Source organism: Notolabrus celidotus, chromosome 22, assembly GCF_009762535.1.
Source record: "Notolabrus celidotus isolate fNotCel1 chromosome 22, fNotCel1.pri, whole genome shotgun sequence".
Taxonomy (NCBI): domain Eukaryota; kingdom Metazoa; phylum Chordata; class Actinopteri; order Labriformes; family Labridae; genus Notolabrus; species Notolabrus celidotus.
In genome coordinates this window covers 14,775,558-14,791,282 of record NC_048293.1, presented here as the reverse complement: position 1 = coordinate 14,791,282, position 15,725 = coordinate 14,775,558, and the positions used below count along the sequence as shown (strand labels likewise).

Genomic DNA, 15,725 nt, shown 5'->3' with positions numbered 1-15,725 from the left:
GACAGCTAAAATGTCTGGAAAGACAAAGTCTGGGTCCCAGAAAATGAGAGAAAGAAAGGAGAGAGAGGAGAGAGAGAAGAAAGAGCGACAATATGACAGTATAGTCTTTGAGTGGTTAAAATCAACCTGTTTGCTAGTTTGATGTCCACAATGAGATGAACTGATATAGCTAATTATACTATACTATACTAGACTCAGCAGCTGATATGTCAGCAGGTGCACTGTCTCCCCACAACTCCCCCCAGTGAACAAGAAGGTGAGCAACGTAGCATGTCAATTAGCATTATTGAAGGGGGTCTGTGGGAATCTCAATTTTCTCTCTCTACTACTATCTGTACTATTACAAAAGCCTATAAAAACAAAGCTATAGCTAAGCTACACAAGCTACAGCCTGTAGTCTGTTTTGGACGCTGGGCAGGTTGAAGCATTGAGTGATTTAGTCTGTTTTAATGTCACGTCTAGGTCGATTGGATCCTGGAGATGTGGTTACAGCAGTTGCACAGGGTTCTTGTGGCCTTTGGTGATGGGGCCCAAACATAGACTGTAAATAAAAATGGACAGCGTTGCTCCTCCTCTTCCTGTTGTACGGTTCTGAAGCCAAAAAATCCCGCTCCTGGGCGCAGCCAATGTGCAGCCAGAGCCTGTGATGCCACTGTAACAAGCTCCGCCCTACAGCGTAGCGTCATAAGATGCTGTGTGTCCTTTAAAGTTTCCCTCTACGTTGGCTGTCAATCAAAGTAAACCCGGAAGTAAAACCCCGTTTTTTAAACTCTAATAACTAACGAAAAATAAACTTTTCAGGAAAAAGAGGCCTTGGACACAAAACAGTCAAATACTAACTACATATCACCACAGCGTACGGATGTGAGAAACATTCGTATGATGCGTATTTATTTTTTAAAGTTTGACTGCTCCCCCATTCATTTGAAGGGGGGGACAGAGTTTTTGACCTATACTGCAGCCAGCCACCAGGGGGCAGACACACTGCTGAAAGCTTCACCACCAGCCGAGGGAACTTCTCCCTTGGGCCTAATGTGATGTTTTTTCATGGGGCCCAAAATCCCTGGAGGCACCCCTGGCTATAAGAAAGGTAGACATTTAAATAAGGTTTGAAAAATACAGTAGATGAAAAAGAAAATCTAGAGATCCACATAATCATTGCTATACTTACATAGTGCCTTTGTAAGTTGCAGTAAACACTGTCCAATAAAAAAGGACAAGATGTAAGCTTGGGGCTACGAGATAAATGTAGGCGTCAAGTATTTCCACCAGAGGGCAGTAAATAAAACACCAAACAAACGAAGAAGAATGAAACACGAAGGCTTCCGTTGAGCATCAAAGAAGAAGAAATAAAAGAAGCGACCAGACCAGAGGGAGACTCCAGTGCGAGAACAAGAAAACTGCACCAAACTTCGGATGTCACCATAAACGGATATTTGTTTTCAAGCAAACGTCGTTTTGGAAAGGTTTGGAAGAATAATACTTAAGCCTAATAGCGTATGGATGGGAAATTGCCCCGAAAGCTAACGTTAGAATGAGCGTCTAGCTAGCTGAGCTAACGGCGCGAGGGCAGTAAACAGTAAATAAGCTCGTAGATCAAACCAGGTCACGACAGGAGATAATTTCCCCTTTTTTACTATAAAAACATTGATACAAGCTGCAGCCCGGTTGTCTTAACAGTGTATGCCATTGCCAGTGAGTTAACTGTCAAGAAACATGAGTGTTGACAGTTGCTTTTGTACACATAGACTGTACCCAAAGCAGCTACAGCATGAAAAACATGCTAAGCCTATCTGTGGCAGTGTGAGTTTTCAGACCTTCAGTCAGTGATATTTGTCTGTTGTTCTGTTATAAATGTTAGAAAGCCCTTCTCCAGGTAACTCTATACTCATGGATTCTCGGGTGACAGGCCCATTAGACGTCATGCTAAATTTAAATACATTAGCATAGCTGTGATAATATCATCTCGTGTTTCTTTGAAGGTGTATTACTTCTGTAAAGTCTCAAAACATAATGTCACATTGTTTGAGCCACGTGAGTTTTCTGTAAATGAGGTCATCAAAGTGTGTGCAATGGAGGATGTTAAAGTGCTTAACACAACAACAGGCTTTACACTTACAGTAAGGCTTAGTCAATTTCAATTTTTTCAATTTCAATTCAAATTTGCTTTATTGGCATGAACAAAGACTTGTTATTGCCAAAGCACATCAATTCATACAATAAATGATATATATTCACAACACACTACACTCACCATATATACATTAATCACACACCATATTCATTAAGTATTATATTCATCACATACATATCAACCATATATTACATATATTACATATTCTATACGGATTAATGAATGATTACCCATACAGCATATCTCAATGTCCTCACCCGATGCGGCACACTCACAAAACCCCCACCCAAAATCAAACACCATGGGTTAATATTAGGGATGTAAGGAAACACTCAACCCACGATTCGATTCAAATCCCGATTTTTGGTTCACGATACGATTCACTCACGATTATCTAACGATTTTCAAGAAAACTGGATTGAACTCAAAATTTAAATAACTATTATTTTATTTCAACTCTCAGATTTGGTCACTTGCAATATATATTTTTTCTCTTATACTTCTTTGTAAACAAAATAATCCTTTTTCATTTTTAGTGTGTGTTGTAACTCAAACTCAGAATCAAATACAGATCCCCATACTGTAGGCGAGCCCGGTTTGGCAGAAGCTTTGTCTGGTGAGCAACAAATCTCCTAATAAAGATCTATCTATCTATCTATCTATCTATCTATCTATCTGTCTGTCTGTCTGTCTGTCTGTCTGTCTGTCTGTCTATCCAACTGTCTGTCTATCTGTCTAAACAAAACCACTGCACACCTTTTTCAGCACCTTGCAAAAAAACTAAACTACTGCATAAAAATACCTTGCTGGAAAATTTCAGAACAATTATAAAGAAAAGGAAATTTAATGATTCCCAAATGAAAGTATTGGATTTTAAAAAAGGTTAAGGTAAATCTCTTTAAATTAGGGATGTAAATTTCAAGTATTCTACTTGATCAATCTTTTGAAATGTTAACGATCAATTATCGTTTAATTATAAAAAAAAACGTAAAAGTTTTCCATGTCAAAAAGTAATGCCACATTGCCACAGTGTATATCACTGATGGTATTAAACAGCTACTTATCATATTGAGGTGTTCAAAATGTTAAACACGCTGAATATCAACATGAGGAGCAGGCTTATAAATAATCTCCGTGGACGCATGGTCATCTGTGAAGACTCAGACTACAACATGTGGATTTACTGCAACAGGACAACTGAACAGAATCATATTTTAGACTCAAAGTTTTCTGTCTACTCGTTCTTACTGAGAAAAAAAAGCATGTCAACGCGGTCAAGTGTCAGCCGGGAGCGCAACCGGGTCAGAATCAGTCCAGTAGCGGAGAAAAAAAGCGCTCGTGGAGACCTGTCACTCAGCCACAGAGACTTAATGATGATGAACAAGCAGAGTTTAATGCAGATAGGGCCTTCTACTGTTTAAAAATAGTATCCCTATACAAATTTTGTTGATTTTAATTCACCCTTATTTGTATCGATTTTTTACCAATTTGCGATATATCCTTACATCCCTAATTAGCATATCAGGCTCTGGTACATTATGGTACATTGTTAAACTAAAAAACTTTCTTTTTCTTTTTCAAAGCAGGCAAACATGAACCGTTTCAACAGGCCTTATCGGCACAAGACGTATCCATTCACCAGGACAACACACCATGGAGCATCCAAGCCTGACCTGGAGAGGGATTCAGGCTTCTCAGGTTTGAGTCTATAAAGTTGCTTTATAGTCACATGCCTTTCAGTTCTGTGTTCTCCCCAATGTTTTTATTTTACACCTTATTTACACCTTACCACTAATTTATATTATTAAAAAAAAGCTGCTATAAAGGGATTAACAAGGTCAACCCATATCAAATGTAGGGATCTAGGTCATGTTATTTTGTTTAAGCTGTCATCAATTGGGTCATTTTTTCAGATGACTTTTATTTACACTTTGAGCACTGACCTGAATGTTGTTTAGCCCTCCTTATCAGGTTGTTGATATCATTTTTCAAGGCCCTCTGGTGAAGCGTAAATGTATCCTTCACTGTTTCCATAGCACTGAGCTTCTCTCACAGACACAACAGAAAGGTAAACAAGTTGTTTTCAAATACGATGAGATCCTCATTCTTTTGTCCTCCCCTCCTTAGATGCGAGCTCAGAGTACCTCAGTGCAGTTGATCTGACTGACTCTGAGGATGTGGGCAGGAGCGGGTCAGTTATCAGCCAGGACCAGACTGGACCTCAGGTGGCTTTGATGGGAGGCTCATACGCTGGACTATCTCCGATGATCATCATGAATAACTTTGTCTTAAAGCAGGTAAAAACCCAACAACAACCCTGTGTGCCTGTCTCTACCTAGCACTGTTTGATTATTACTTTTGGGGGGTTGTAAGTAGCCTTGTTACATTTGAGCTTTTTTGCCTGCATTTGTGGCCTATGTTTTTCCAAAATTATGGAAACAGGGAAGTCAACCCTCAGCCAAACAGCTGGAACACAGCACATATTTAGTACCACCGAATCATACTGTACTTCCTCAAATGTACTCTGTTCTTCTTTCTTGTAACTGAGGGGGATTTACACATTTTTGCTGTCTCATTTTAGAGATGTATGTCTGGATTTTGTAGCAAAGGTCCAACCTTTCTACTTTTTACTTTATTTTATGTTCACTCAACTAGAGTTCTTAATCAGTTCAGGGTAAAAATACATGTTGCTGTGAGAGTGCAGTGCCAGAATCAGTGAGACAAAATGACTGAAAAGGGTGCTGAAATATGGTAAAAGGTGTATGTATCAGATTGTTATCAGGGATGCAACAATACACTCAACCCACAATTTGATTCACAATGCTTGGTTCATGCTGTGACTACTTTCATATTTTTTAAGAGTGTAGGTAGCCAAATTTACATTCAAGTTTTGCCCTCTTATGCCTAGTTTTCTTTATTAGTTTTGATCACTAATGTGCACTTCAATATTTTGAAGAGCCATAAGCTCATATGGGGGAAGCCAACATTTCGTTGTCCATTTAGTCTCTCTTTTCCTCTATGTTACCAGAAGAGCAGGTGTGGAGACCAACGCAACATATACCAGAAAGAGTAGAGTGAGAAAGAGAGAGAGATATTGTTCACTAAGTCATTGATCGTGGATTATTATCGTAAATGGACAAAAATGAAATCTTGAAATGATCAGCAAATATTATTTTGCATGCATGTTTACCGTCTCTGTGTGGGGGACACTGGCAATGCAACTGCCTCAACTGCAAAACATCACTTCCATGTCTGTAAGCCTCTACTGAGCTACAGATCTAACAAACTTGATGACATTAATCAGAGAAGGTCAAAAGTCCGTAGGCGCCCCCTGCTCTTTAAAACGGGGTAACGAGACTCATTTTCTTCTCACCTATTCATCTGATTGCTTTGGTGTCCTGTTTTAATTGTTCAGTTTTGTTCCGTCCCTTTTGTTTAAGCACTGTATCTTAAATATATCACAATAATAAAGTATTCAATATTTTTTTCTCTAGCCATCTGCAATGACCGCCACAGAGAAACAGTGGGGCTTTCCGTCTCCCATGGAAGTAATGCCTCAGTCACAGGTTGTTCTTCTGCAGCCAGTGGTATCAAATAGCAGCAGCAGCAGCAGCAGCAGCAGCTCTCAAAAGTCTGCTCCTGAAAATAAAAAACAATCTAAAAGCTACATGCCCATCCTTAAGTCATATCCCAGAATTGCCCCACAACCTGCAGACACACCAACTAAGAGGGTGGGATCCTCCAGGGTGAGGGTGAGTTCAACATCAGGATATGAGCGGCGACAGAGGAGGCATCACCACAGCCACAGGCTGTACAGCTCTCCCAGCCCGCAGCCAGCACTGCAGAGCACAATCAAACCCATCTCCAGCTTTGAAGCAGCAGACAACCAACCACAGGCAGCTCAGAGTCACAAGCAACTCACTGACACGTCCTTCTCAGTGCTGGCAGGGACCAGCTGTCTGCTCCCATACACAGATGATTTCAGGACTGAGACTGATTCCAACGAGATGCAGGATGATGATGATCAGGACCCCTTCTCTGTGGACAACAACAAACTCAAACGTTTCAGCAATACCTACAACATCCTCAACAAATCTGGCCTGCTCGGCATCACCATGCGCACAAAGCAGCTGATCAAGGAAAATAAGCGCACCCAAGGTCAGCTCCAGCAGCTTCAGGAGCAAACGGCTCTGCTGCTGGAGGCTCTGAGCAGCGGAGACCCGCAGCTCTGGACTAAACTGCAGCTCTCTCTGCAGCACACAGACAAGGAGCAGTGGGCAGCTAAAGCTCCGAGAGTCCTGGCATAATATTAAGATAGGCATGAACAGCAGTTCTCTATTAAAGGGGTCACAGGATGGATTGCTGAAGGCAAAAACATATCTCAAATAATAACAACATAAGCTTTCCTCGCTTGAAGTAAAACTTACAGCACACAGCTTTATAACTAAACAAGCTGTAACTAATCTTAACTCTACACTTTCACACTTCTGTCAGGAGAAATCCTCTGAAATGTAAGAGTTATGGAGCGAACATGTAGAACTGCTGGTTTGAATTAAGACTGAAGCACACCTATTATTACCGAGTGGCGGTTTGGAAGCATGCTAACACTTAAAACCCTTGCCTATAATACATTTTATTGTCTCTCTTGCTTCAAAGTGGCAAGTTTAACTTGCTATAGGGCTATGGCTTCTATATATTGGACCCCTGATTGCATAAAATGCATGCCTTACAGCACATGTGAGGAAACATGGGGTTAATACCTTATACATGCCTTGAATATAATTGCTGATAGAGATGACAAGAAGAATACAAACTCTTTCAATCAAACCGAAAACCTGAATGGTTATGTCTGCCCTTTGAAGCATCATTAATCAACTGGGCGCTGTCTTGATAACTTTTTATTGTTTACTTTGATTTTGAAATCTGTCAGCCAATGAACCTGCGTTAGCTGATGTTTCATGTAAGTGAAAGTATGTTTACTGGCAGCTTGTGTTCTATATTTCAAAAATAACATCTGGGTAGCTCACAATAGGAGGGCTAAACAGTGAAATGTTGATATGATTTAGTCACTTGGTCTAAGTGTTATTTATTTGTTTTATGTTTCTGACCCAGACTAAAGCCATGTGATTAATGTAAACAGACTGAGCACATAATGAAGTCTTTGCAAAGCAAGCTCCTTTTGTCAAATAATGCCGCTAAGAACCGAGTGGAGTTTGTACAAGTTTCAACTGTAGCAGGTGAAGTGCTGTAGCCATGAACTAACAGATCTCCTTTACTCTTACTTTGTAGCTGCCATGTTCATTCCTGCTTGAGCTCAGTATTACGTGTTATTGATTAAAATGTCTAGATTTTGAAATGACAGCTAAATGGTTTATTTTTGCGTTAGACTCTTGCACTTAAGTTATATAATGACTGACATTATTTTAGACGAATGTTACGACTTGTGTTCATGTGTGAGCGTTCTGTTTTGGAAAAAAAATGTTAATTGAAATGCTTTTCTGGATGCCTGTGCCTTTTTGAACATGTCAGTGTTTGTACTTCATATTAATACTGAGCAGCTTAGATTGTGAGCTTCATGTGGAGGGAAGTTGAATGTCCTGAAATTTATCCAAAGAAGTAATATTCTTGTCCGATTTGAAAAGAATCACGTCCTGGCTTGGAGCTGCTGTGTAGAGAATAACATGAGTACAAGTTAAGCCATCAATGAGTTAGTTTTAAATGTTGAGTCTAGGTTTACTGTTCTAGTATTTATTATTGCGACAGTACACAACTGTTGCATCGTTTCCTTAATCTTTAGTTACTGCTAACTAAAAGGTAGTCCAATCGGTCTTGATTTCAAAGGGCAATGACACTTTATGAAGAGATTTTTTCAGAGATTGCTTTTTTCTGTTTTTGTGAAATGTGCTTTCTTTGTATTGTTTCTTTAGCAACAGCCACTTTGACATGATGAACAGTCATAAAAACTTTAAACGTCATTTCTGTTGTCTGTTATTTCACTGAATTATCACTTTTAAAACAAAGAACTTATTGGTGCTGTGATTAAAATGCTTTTATTAGTATTACAGGAATAGACAAAATAGCTCTTAAAAGTATATGTATTGAAATCCAAAACATCTTTCACATGATGAGTATTTCAGTATTACAGTGAAAGTCCTTACTGTTATTAAAAAGACGCCCTTTCATTAGCAATGCAGTGAATACCTCAAATTTTGGGGTATTCTGTAAGCGTATAAGACATGAGTGTATGGCACATTGTGAATAATACCCTGGATAATAATACGGTAATCACTATCACATTTTCCCACCCACTCTTATAAAGGAGCACATTACTGTATCTGCATCACACTGTCTGAGTCACATTCATCTGAGTAGAAAACTTCAGGCTAAACATGTAACAGCTTATTGTTGTCAAGCCTGGCAGTTTATGCTTTAGACCCTGTAGTTTCCGTATCTGCTAGCCCTTAACAAAGAAGTCAGTTATTGTTGCAGAAACTACTAGAAGTTTCCTGAAAGTCACATCAAAGCATCCTACAAAAAAGAGCAGCACAACAACACACTTGAATGGTAATCTCAGAGCAACTGCATGATGCGATATTGAAATGTAAAGCTGTGAATGCATGCACTTACGCAAGAAGGCATTGTTCTATTTTCTGATTCAAGAGAGGAGCAGAGCATTGAATACCTGCTGGATGTTAATCACCAACTTATTTGTCCTAATATTGCCTTGTCATCAGAGACTTACTTAAAGCATACACTTAATCTTACTCTATTCAAAAGTTTCACACTAATATATGGCTCCTGTCCTTAAAGGAATGTGTGCTAACTGCTAACTATTTCATGGTCTACTTTAAAGGTCATAAAGCATCCATTCAGTATTTGAAATCAATCACCACTTGACTCCCAAGAGAGCACTTTTTACAACTAGTGCTTTTCACGTGACATATTAATAAGACACATTGTTATCCCTCAGTCTTGTTTCTGTGCGTCCATATCTTCAGAGCATGTCTCCACCGTCTGCAGAGGCAGCACTAGGCCAAGGAACCAGCGGGTACCAAAAACATCTTTAAGATTGGTTCTCCAGGGACTGCGGTTCTCCACCAGCTGCCCCCTCTGCATCTGGCACCAGGTCTGTCCACGGGCCACTAGGAGCACTTGCTGGCAACAGAAACCTGCGCAAACCAGGCCAATGCCAAGCCACACATAGAGCATCAGCACCAGGAACAGCTGCAGGCCTGAGATAGTTCCTGTGGGGATGACACAAGGTCAGTGTGTTTCATTGAATGGGAATTCCCTTATTTTTCAACCTGAGTCCCTTTTTCAATTTGTGAAGGTATATTAATGACTATAATAGTGTCAGGAGTTTTGGAATTGCTCCAGTAGATGTATCAGCCAGCAAGTGGCACATTGGCCTTAGTGGCTCCAATGCAATTATTTGCTGCAATCACAGGCCAGCAGGCTAAATCCATTATTAGTGCTTTTAATTGCTGTTTAGTGGTTTGTGTTGTTAACCTTAAGTCCTGACAACATCCCAAAAAGGATCCTAAGAGTATTTTAACAGGAAGTAAACGCGCTGAACTGGACCTTATTGGAGAAGATGATGGTTAAAATACAAGTCAGAGAGCTGTACAGCTGAGTTTTTACAGATTAGATCCAGAAACTGTGAGCAAGAATTTACTGAAAAAACAGCCATGGCTCAATATTTAGATGACTGACGATGTGGATAAGGCATTGCATTTGATGGTCATTTCTATTTAAGTCAGGCAAAGTAAATAAGATTTAGATGTCAACAGGGTATGATCATCAGTCATTTTTTCCATTTATTGTCTTCTGACATCTCATAGTATGTACATGATATAACATGCACATATGAGCATTTACAGTACATGTCTGTCTTGTAGTAGTTAGCATAAATGACCATTTCAAAACACAAACACAGCAATATTACCCTGATTTAAGTCAGCATGTTTTAACCTTTAGTTTAAGGAGGGAAGACTCCTGCTTTATCTCACCTTTTTATTGTCATCCTCCTGTGACAAGAAAACTTATGGTGAAAGTTAAAAGCAAGGATTCCACTTGAGTAAGAGTTTTCGTCTTGTGAAAGACCCTTTCTGAATGTTGCCAGACACTTAAATTAGAAATATGAGCTGTATTTAGCAAAAACAAGCACTTCTATTGGACTGCTGGCCTGTAATTGCCCTTAATGGTTATAGTGTAGCCGTTATAGCCGTGTCTCAGCAAGCGGCTGAAACAATCCACTGAAGAAGTTCAAAACAGTTTGAAGCAATTGGTCATTTTCACACATAAATATATGAAAACTGGACTCAGGTTAAAATAATACATGACATTCCTTCAGAAGGAAAATTCTGAACTTCAAATTTAATCACATAACTCACCCATGAAGAAGTAACCAGTGGAGAGGGGGAGGAGAGTGAGGAAGGTGAGTGGGTTCTCGAAAGAGATGGAGTACTCCACTGTGAGGAAGGCCACACCGAGAACCAACGAGTACAAACACGTACATGAAGTGTAGATGCAGAACATGATGAAGTAGCGCATATTTTTGTTTCCAATGCAGTTCCCCGTGAAAAAGCAGTGATGATCCCTCTTCAGAATCACTTTCTTACACAGTTTGCAGAAGTGGCGACCGTTGAGGAGGTAGTGAGCGTCCACTTTGTCCGAACAGTGTGGCGAACACACCGGCACCACAGTCTCGTTGGCACTTTCAGCAGGATATTTAATAGTCATTATGTAGTTCCCCAGAGCGTTGAACATCAAGAACAGAAAAAGAACAGTGTGAAGAGTCGTGGAGCTCTTCAGAGATGTGTCTGGGTTTGGGAAGATTGCTGGGATGAAGAAGCCAAAGTGTAAAATGAAGGTGACTGCTGTGGCCATGAAGAAGTATGTAGGGGCGACAGCATTGAGAAGTCTCAGCTTTAACATCCGGGTGAACATATCTGTGAGAGAGGGGAGACATAGGACACAGAGAGTCAATGGACAATTTACACCTGTGACTGATTCCTTCTTCCTTATGCTGCTGTTTCAACACACTGCCAGTTTTATACTTGCATTCTTTTTTTATACATCTATTTTGATTTTTGTAGTTACTGCCGTTTTCTTATTACATGAAACTGAACCTGGACACTTGAATACAACACCGCTGAGACATGTTATGATGCTAAATAAGTAAAGTGTCAGACACTTAAAAAATCACACTCAGTGCATCAACACAAAAGTTCCCATAACGTGTGCCAAATCAGTGCAACATAGACTCCTCGAGCACCTGCCCTTTGCTCTCAGACACAAGAGCAGCCTGTTGGCTTGTGTTACATGGATTAGGTCATTTATATAATTTTGAAAAACTACTTCAAGCTAAATATATATCTCACAAGAATTAGCAAAAAGATGGTACACTTGTTCTACCTGCAGTTTTAATCTTTCACCATTGAAACCCTAGGTGTGGCTTGGTGTGTTTGTAATGCAGATCAATGGCTCAGTTTAAATCTGGTGCAATGTCTGACATGGCAAAAATCTCAACAAATCTAAAAACACTTATGTAAGGTGAGATTCATCTAGACAACATGACTAGTCCATATAGAAAATGATGACTTTACTTTATAGATCATGCTAGAGTAGACTCTAAAAGTTGAGTTAGTCTCCCCTTTAAAGCTCCTGTTAGTAACTTTTGGTTTGTATCATTGTGGTGGTGAAAGCAGTTCCTTTAATGCTGTGCTGATCTTTCCTGAACAGTTTTAAGTTGTGTTTTCTGATAACAGCTCATCCTTCTGTCTTCTAATGCTCAAACCTATCACAACAAATGATACTTTTTCAGCATGCTGTTACTCACTTAATCTGAAACCTACCCTGTTATCAGTTAAAATAATTAAAAATGACAGTATATAAATGAGAAATCTTGTTGCTGATGATCTTGGGTGGGTCAGTATTGATTTCAGTCTCTTTGTTTATAACCACCTATAAATTTATCACAGGAGCTTTAAGTTCATTCATTTTCTGAGCTGTATATCATTAATCCGAGATTGGTTGGGGGTGAGGTCAGGGGCCTTTCTTTGCATGAGCCCTTCCCCTCAAAAAATCCTGTGCACTTCATTTAGGTGAGATCTAATAAGATTTAAATGGAAGTGCTAAAAAACATTTGTATCTTAATATATCATTTTTAAAAAAGGAACTGTATTTTCTTATCTTATTACTGCTCCGACAGATCAGTTAAAATGGGAGTATTGGAGGGGGGGGTATCCACTGATAAAATGTGGAATGAAGGTGAAACTAACAGTCTTCCTGATATAATATGGAAATCGTGTGATCCCATTAAATAAAGAGGATGTCAGTCTGCTGCTGAGTAAAACTAATTTCTCTGCCAAGTAGGATCAGGGGACCTTGAGGGGCCACTGAGAATACCGAGAATATCTCACCCTCTTCTCTGTGATCTCCTAACCTACAGCACGCACAGATGTGAAATGACAGACACGCACCACAACCTGATGCTGGAACACAGAGACTACTGGGTCACACTGCTTTTACATGAGGGGCTACCTAGATGAAACCCCTAAGAAGCTCTTCTGTAGGACAATAAATGCCCTGAATGACAGACAGTAGCACAATCAAGGACTATGGTAGCTTCCTCCGTGATGCTTGCAACATTGGCGTCAATCATTTTCATGACGAAGAGGTGAAGAAATGTCGAGGAAGCTTCGTCGTTTTATCTTACCTGCAGATGTCAGTGAGATGGGGAGCTGTCCCTTCAGCACCACGGAGGCTCGGCTCGGGGATCAGCACGTTCATTCAAGCGCTCTCAAAGTGTTTCACAGACACATCCACGTCCCTGCTCATTGTTGGGGGTCTGCCGCTCCGTCTACCGCCGCCTGCTGGTCCGGATGCGTCTCCTGTTGCGAGTTTTCCTTTCAGCACTTCATCGACCTTTTGACGTAGCAGTAATAACTACACAGCACAGAAAAACAGACCCAAGGTATTTTTTCATGACAATAAGGCATGACATTGACAAAGTGTAAATATGTTATTATTTATTTTGATACACAGTCATTTTGACCACTTATTGCAGAGAGCCCTTATTTTCTACAAGAGTAAATAAGATGTTTTACCTGAATAAATTGCAATTGCACAGTGTAAATGGGTAACTTTTTTTATGATTCATAGTTTTTTATTGTTATTTTCACAGTTAACAAGCATAAACAAGCAGTGGCACCCTGAATGGCAAGGACCACCTAGAACTAAAATACACACAATACAATTACATACACACCTATAAAAATGTAAATGTGTAACTTGAGCAAAAGAACAATGCTATTATTATGAAAAGTAGGCTATCAGGGTAAAATTTACGATGGCCCTGAAGTGCGAATCACAACGGCAAATCAGAAAACACTACGGCAATTCAGAAAACACAACAGCAATTCAGAAAACACAACAGCAATTCAGAAAACACAACAGCAGTTTAGAAAACACAGCGGCAATTCAGAAAACACAACGGCAATTCAGAAAACACAACAACATTAACCAATTGACATTAACCATTCTGAATTGCCGTTGTGTTTTCTCAATTGCCGTTGTGTTTTCTCAATTGCCGTAATGATTTGCATTTCAGGGTCACCGGAGAAATTACTAAAGTACAAGAAAATATCTCCAATAGATATAATAACTTCACTAAAAACTTCTTTGCAGGTTATTATGCGACGCATAATGCTAGCTTATTCGATAATTATGATTTTAAATGCAATTACAAATAGCTTTAGCTAGTGTTGCTCACATTGGTGGTCAATGTGGAGCTACATTTAAATGTTTTGCATATTTTTGATTAGTAAATAGTTTAAAAATGAATCATTTAAATTGTTTTTCATTGGAAATCCTATAACATGTTGATCAGTTTTCAAATAAATATTGTGGAGCAGAAAGGACAATATTTTTCTCATAGGCTACTTGCTGTAGAAAAGAAACAGGCCTATGAAACAGTAGTAGACACACACATTCAAGTCAAGTTTATAGTTACATTAACGTACTCCAATGAGCACTCATATTAGCACTTACAAGGAAGACAGCAAATAGAGAACTGATGTTTTGTCTGGCCATAGAAGTTTTCACATTGCAGGAAAGGCAGTTTTCCAGTAGGTGGCAATGCAACCTTGATCATTTTAGGTTTAAGTCTAAGTGTTGTCAACCTGGTGAGATTCATCTACATTTTGCAGCTTCATAGCAAACTACAGACCAAATCCACACTTTTTTCCACCTTACTGTCTCATCACTCAGTGTTCTTTCAGCTTTAGAATTACTTGATAATTTATTAGCAAAAGCAAGATAAGTCATTCAACCTGACAAGCTGATTCGTAATAGGCCATCAATTCGATGCAACAATGAATTGACAGGGCTTATTTTACAGTATTCCTCAATTGCTAAAACACCAAACCCTATTGTCTGAACCAAATTCTGTATACAGGTGCTACATTCAAAGAGGATTCATTTAGCCTACTGTGAAGAATAAACATTACTTCTACAGCTTCATGTCCTGAGCACTGTGTTTTTAGTTTTTTGATGTAGCGTGTAATGACTGCTAAGTATTGTTTTCATTTTGATTGAACTGGTTTTGCAGGAAGAGTCAGAGGTTTGGTGAATGTCGTTTGAAATTTGGATTTTGTGCTTATAGTGTTGAGAAAAGCGTGGTGGATGTCAAGAAATGTGTTATAGCAATTCAGAAATACTGTAAAGGGGGGGGCAGGATTGGGAATATAATCATTACTTGACGCTCCCTAAGCAGCCTTCAGGTGCTGAATTGTCAGACGGCCCCTGAGTGGGTGGGAGTTTCTCTTGTTTCTTTCTGTTGGAGGAGAAAAAAAAACAGCAGCATCCTCATCAGCAGCAGACGCTAGCGAACAGGAAGCGCCCTGAGGTGAGCGAAGTGCGTTTTAAAAAAGCCTTTCGGTGGTCTAAAAAAGCTGCATGGAGGTGAGCTTTAATGCGCTATTTATGGTGCAATTATTTCATCAAGTTACTGAGCCGGAGGAAGGTGGGTGTTCAGACTGTTGTGAGTGCTGCAGTGAGCGGGGGAACAAGGAGTCGCCAAAAATCATTTGAATTGTGATTGGAAAAAGAAACGCCTTTACCTTTCACTTCAGAGGCAGAATCTAGATGTAAATGTAAACTGATGTGCGCATTGTGAAGCTCCTTGCGCGTAAAACAGAGTTGCTTTTGGATTGTGAGCACGAGGGTGTTTCTGGCAGCGTGTCACAACTACACCCAAAACAGAAGAGACATTCCCCTTCTCACTTCAACACCTATTGTTCTTCATAGACATGACTGTGTGCTAGATCTGTCATGAGTACCCTTGCCTTGAATTTCCTCACGTGAATACTACTACTAAATGTGGTATTATAGGCTTGAGGTAATGCTGCAAACATGCTGTTGAAGCCTGTTGTTGTCTGATGGATCTTTAGCCTACTGTCACATAGCTTTATGGGTGTAATGAGTTAGTGGTGTGACCTGTTGAATTCATGCTAATTCAGCTGCATATTCAGAAGATTGTATAGCCACGTCTGCTTTTTCTGCAGTCTTCTAACCTTTAGTATAAAAC

General features: G+C 39.6%; 3 protein-coding genes across 4 annotated transcripts in view; 2 read left to right on the top strand and 1 right to left on the bottom strand.

Annotated features, from left to right (window-relative positions):
* Positions 1-1,253: 1,253 nt before the first annotated feature.
* cipca (CLOCK-interacting pacemaker a) lies at positions 1,254-8,110 on the top strand. Of its 2 annotated transcripts, none has more exons than XM_034674717.1 (4): positions 1,254-1,466; positions 3,721-3,832; positions 4,262-4,431; positions 5,629-8,110. In XM_034674717.1, the coding sequence occupies exons 2-4, from the start codon at positions 3,727-3,729 to the stop codon at positions 6,439-6,441; spliced, it is 1,089 nt and encodes a 362-aa protein (XP_034530608.1). In that variant the 5' UTR covers positions 1,254-1,466; positions 3,721-3,726; the 3' UTR covers positions 6,442-8,110. The 2 variants fall into 2 exon arrangements, with proteins under 2 accessions (XP_034530608.1, XP_034530607.1); XM_034674716.1 differs by having other exon boundaries at positions 1,259-1,466; positions 3,718-3,832.
* zdhhc22 (zinc finger DHHC-type palmitoyltransferase 22) lies at positions 2,148-13,050 on the bottom strand. The gene is made up of 3 exons (XM_034674718.1): positions 12,855-13,050; positions 10,528-11,085; positions 2,148-9,378 (listed from the first exon to the last, which is right to left on the bottom strand). The coding sequence occupies exons 2-3, from the start codon at positions 11,081-11,083 to the stop codon at positions 9,101-9,103; spliced, it is 834 nt and encodes a 277-aa protein (XP_034530609.1). The 5' UTR covers positions 11,084-11,085; positions 12,855-13,050; the 3' UTR covers positions 2,148-9,100.
* A 1,895-nt stretch (positions 13,051-14,945) lies between these two features.
* Positions 14,946-15,725, top strand: part of tmem63c (transmembrane protein 63C) — a 34,414-nt gene continuing 33,634 nt past the window's right edge. The window contains exon 1 of the mRNA XM_034674715.1: positions 14,946-15,044. The gene's annotated coding sequence lies outside the window, so the exon portion shown is untranslated. The remainder of the gene's footprint in view (positions 15,045-15,725) is intronic.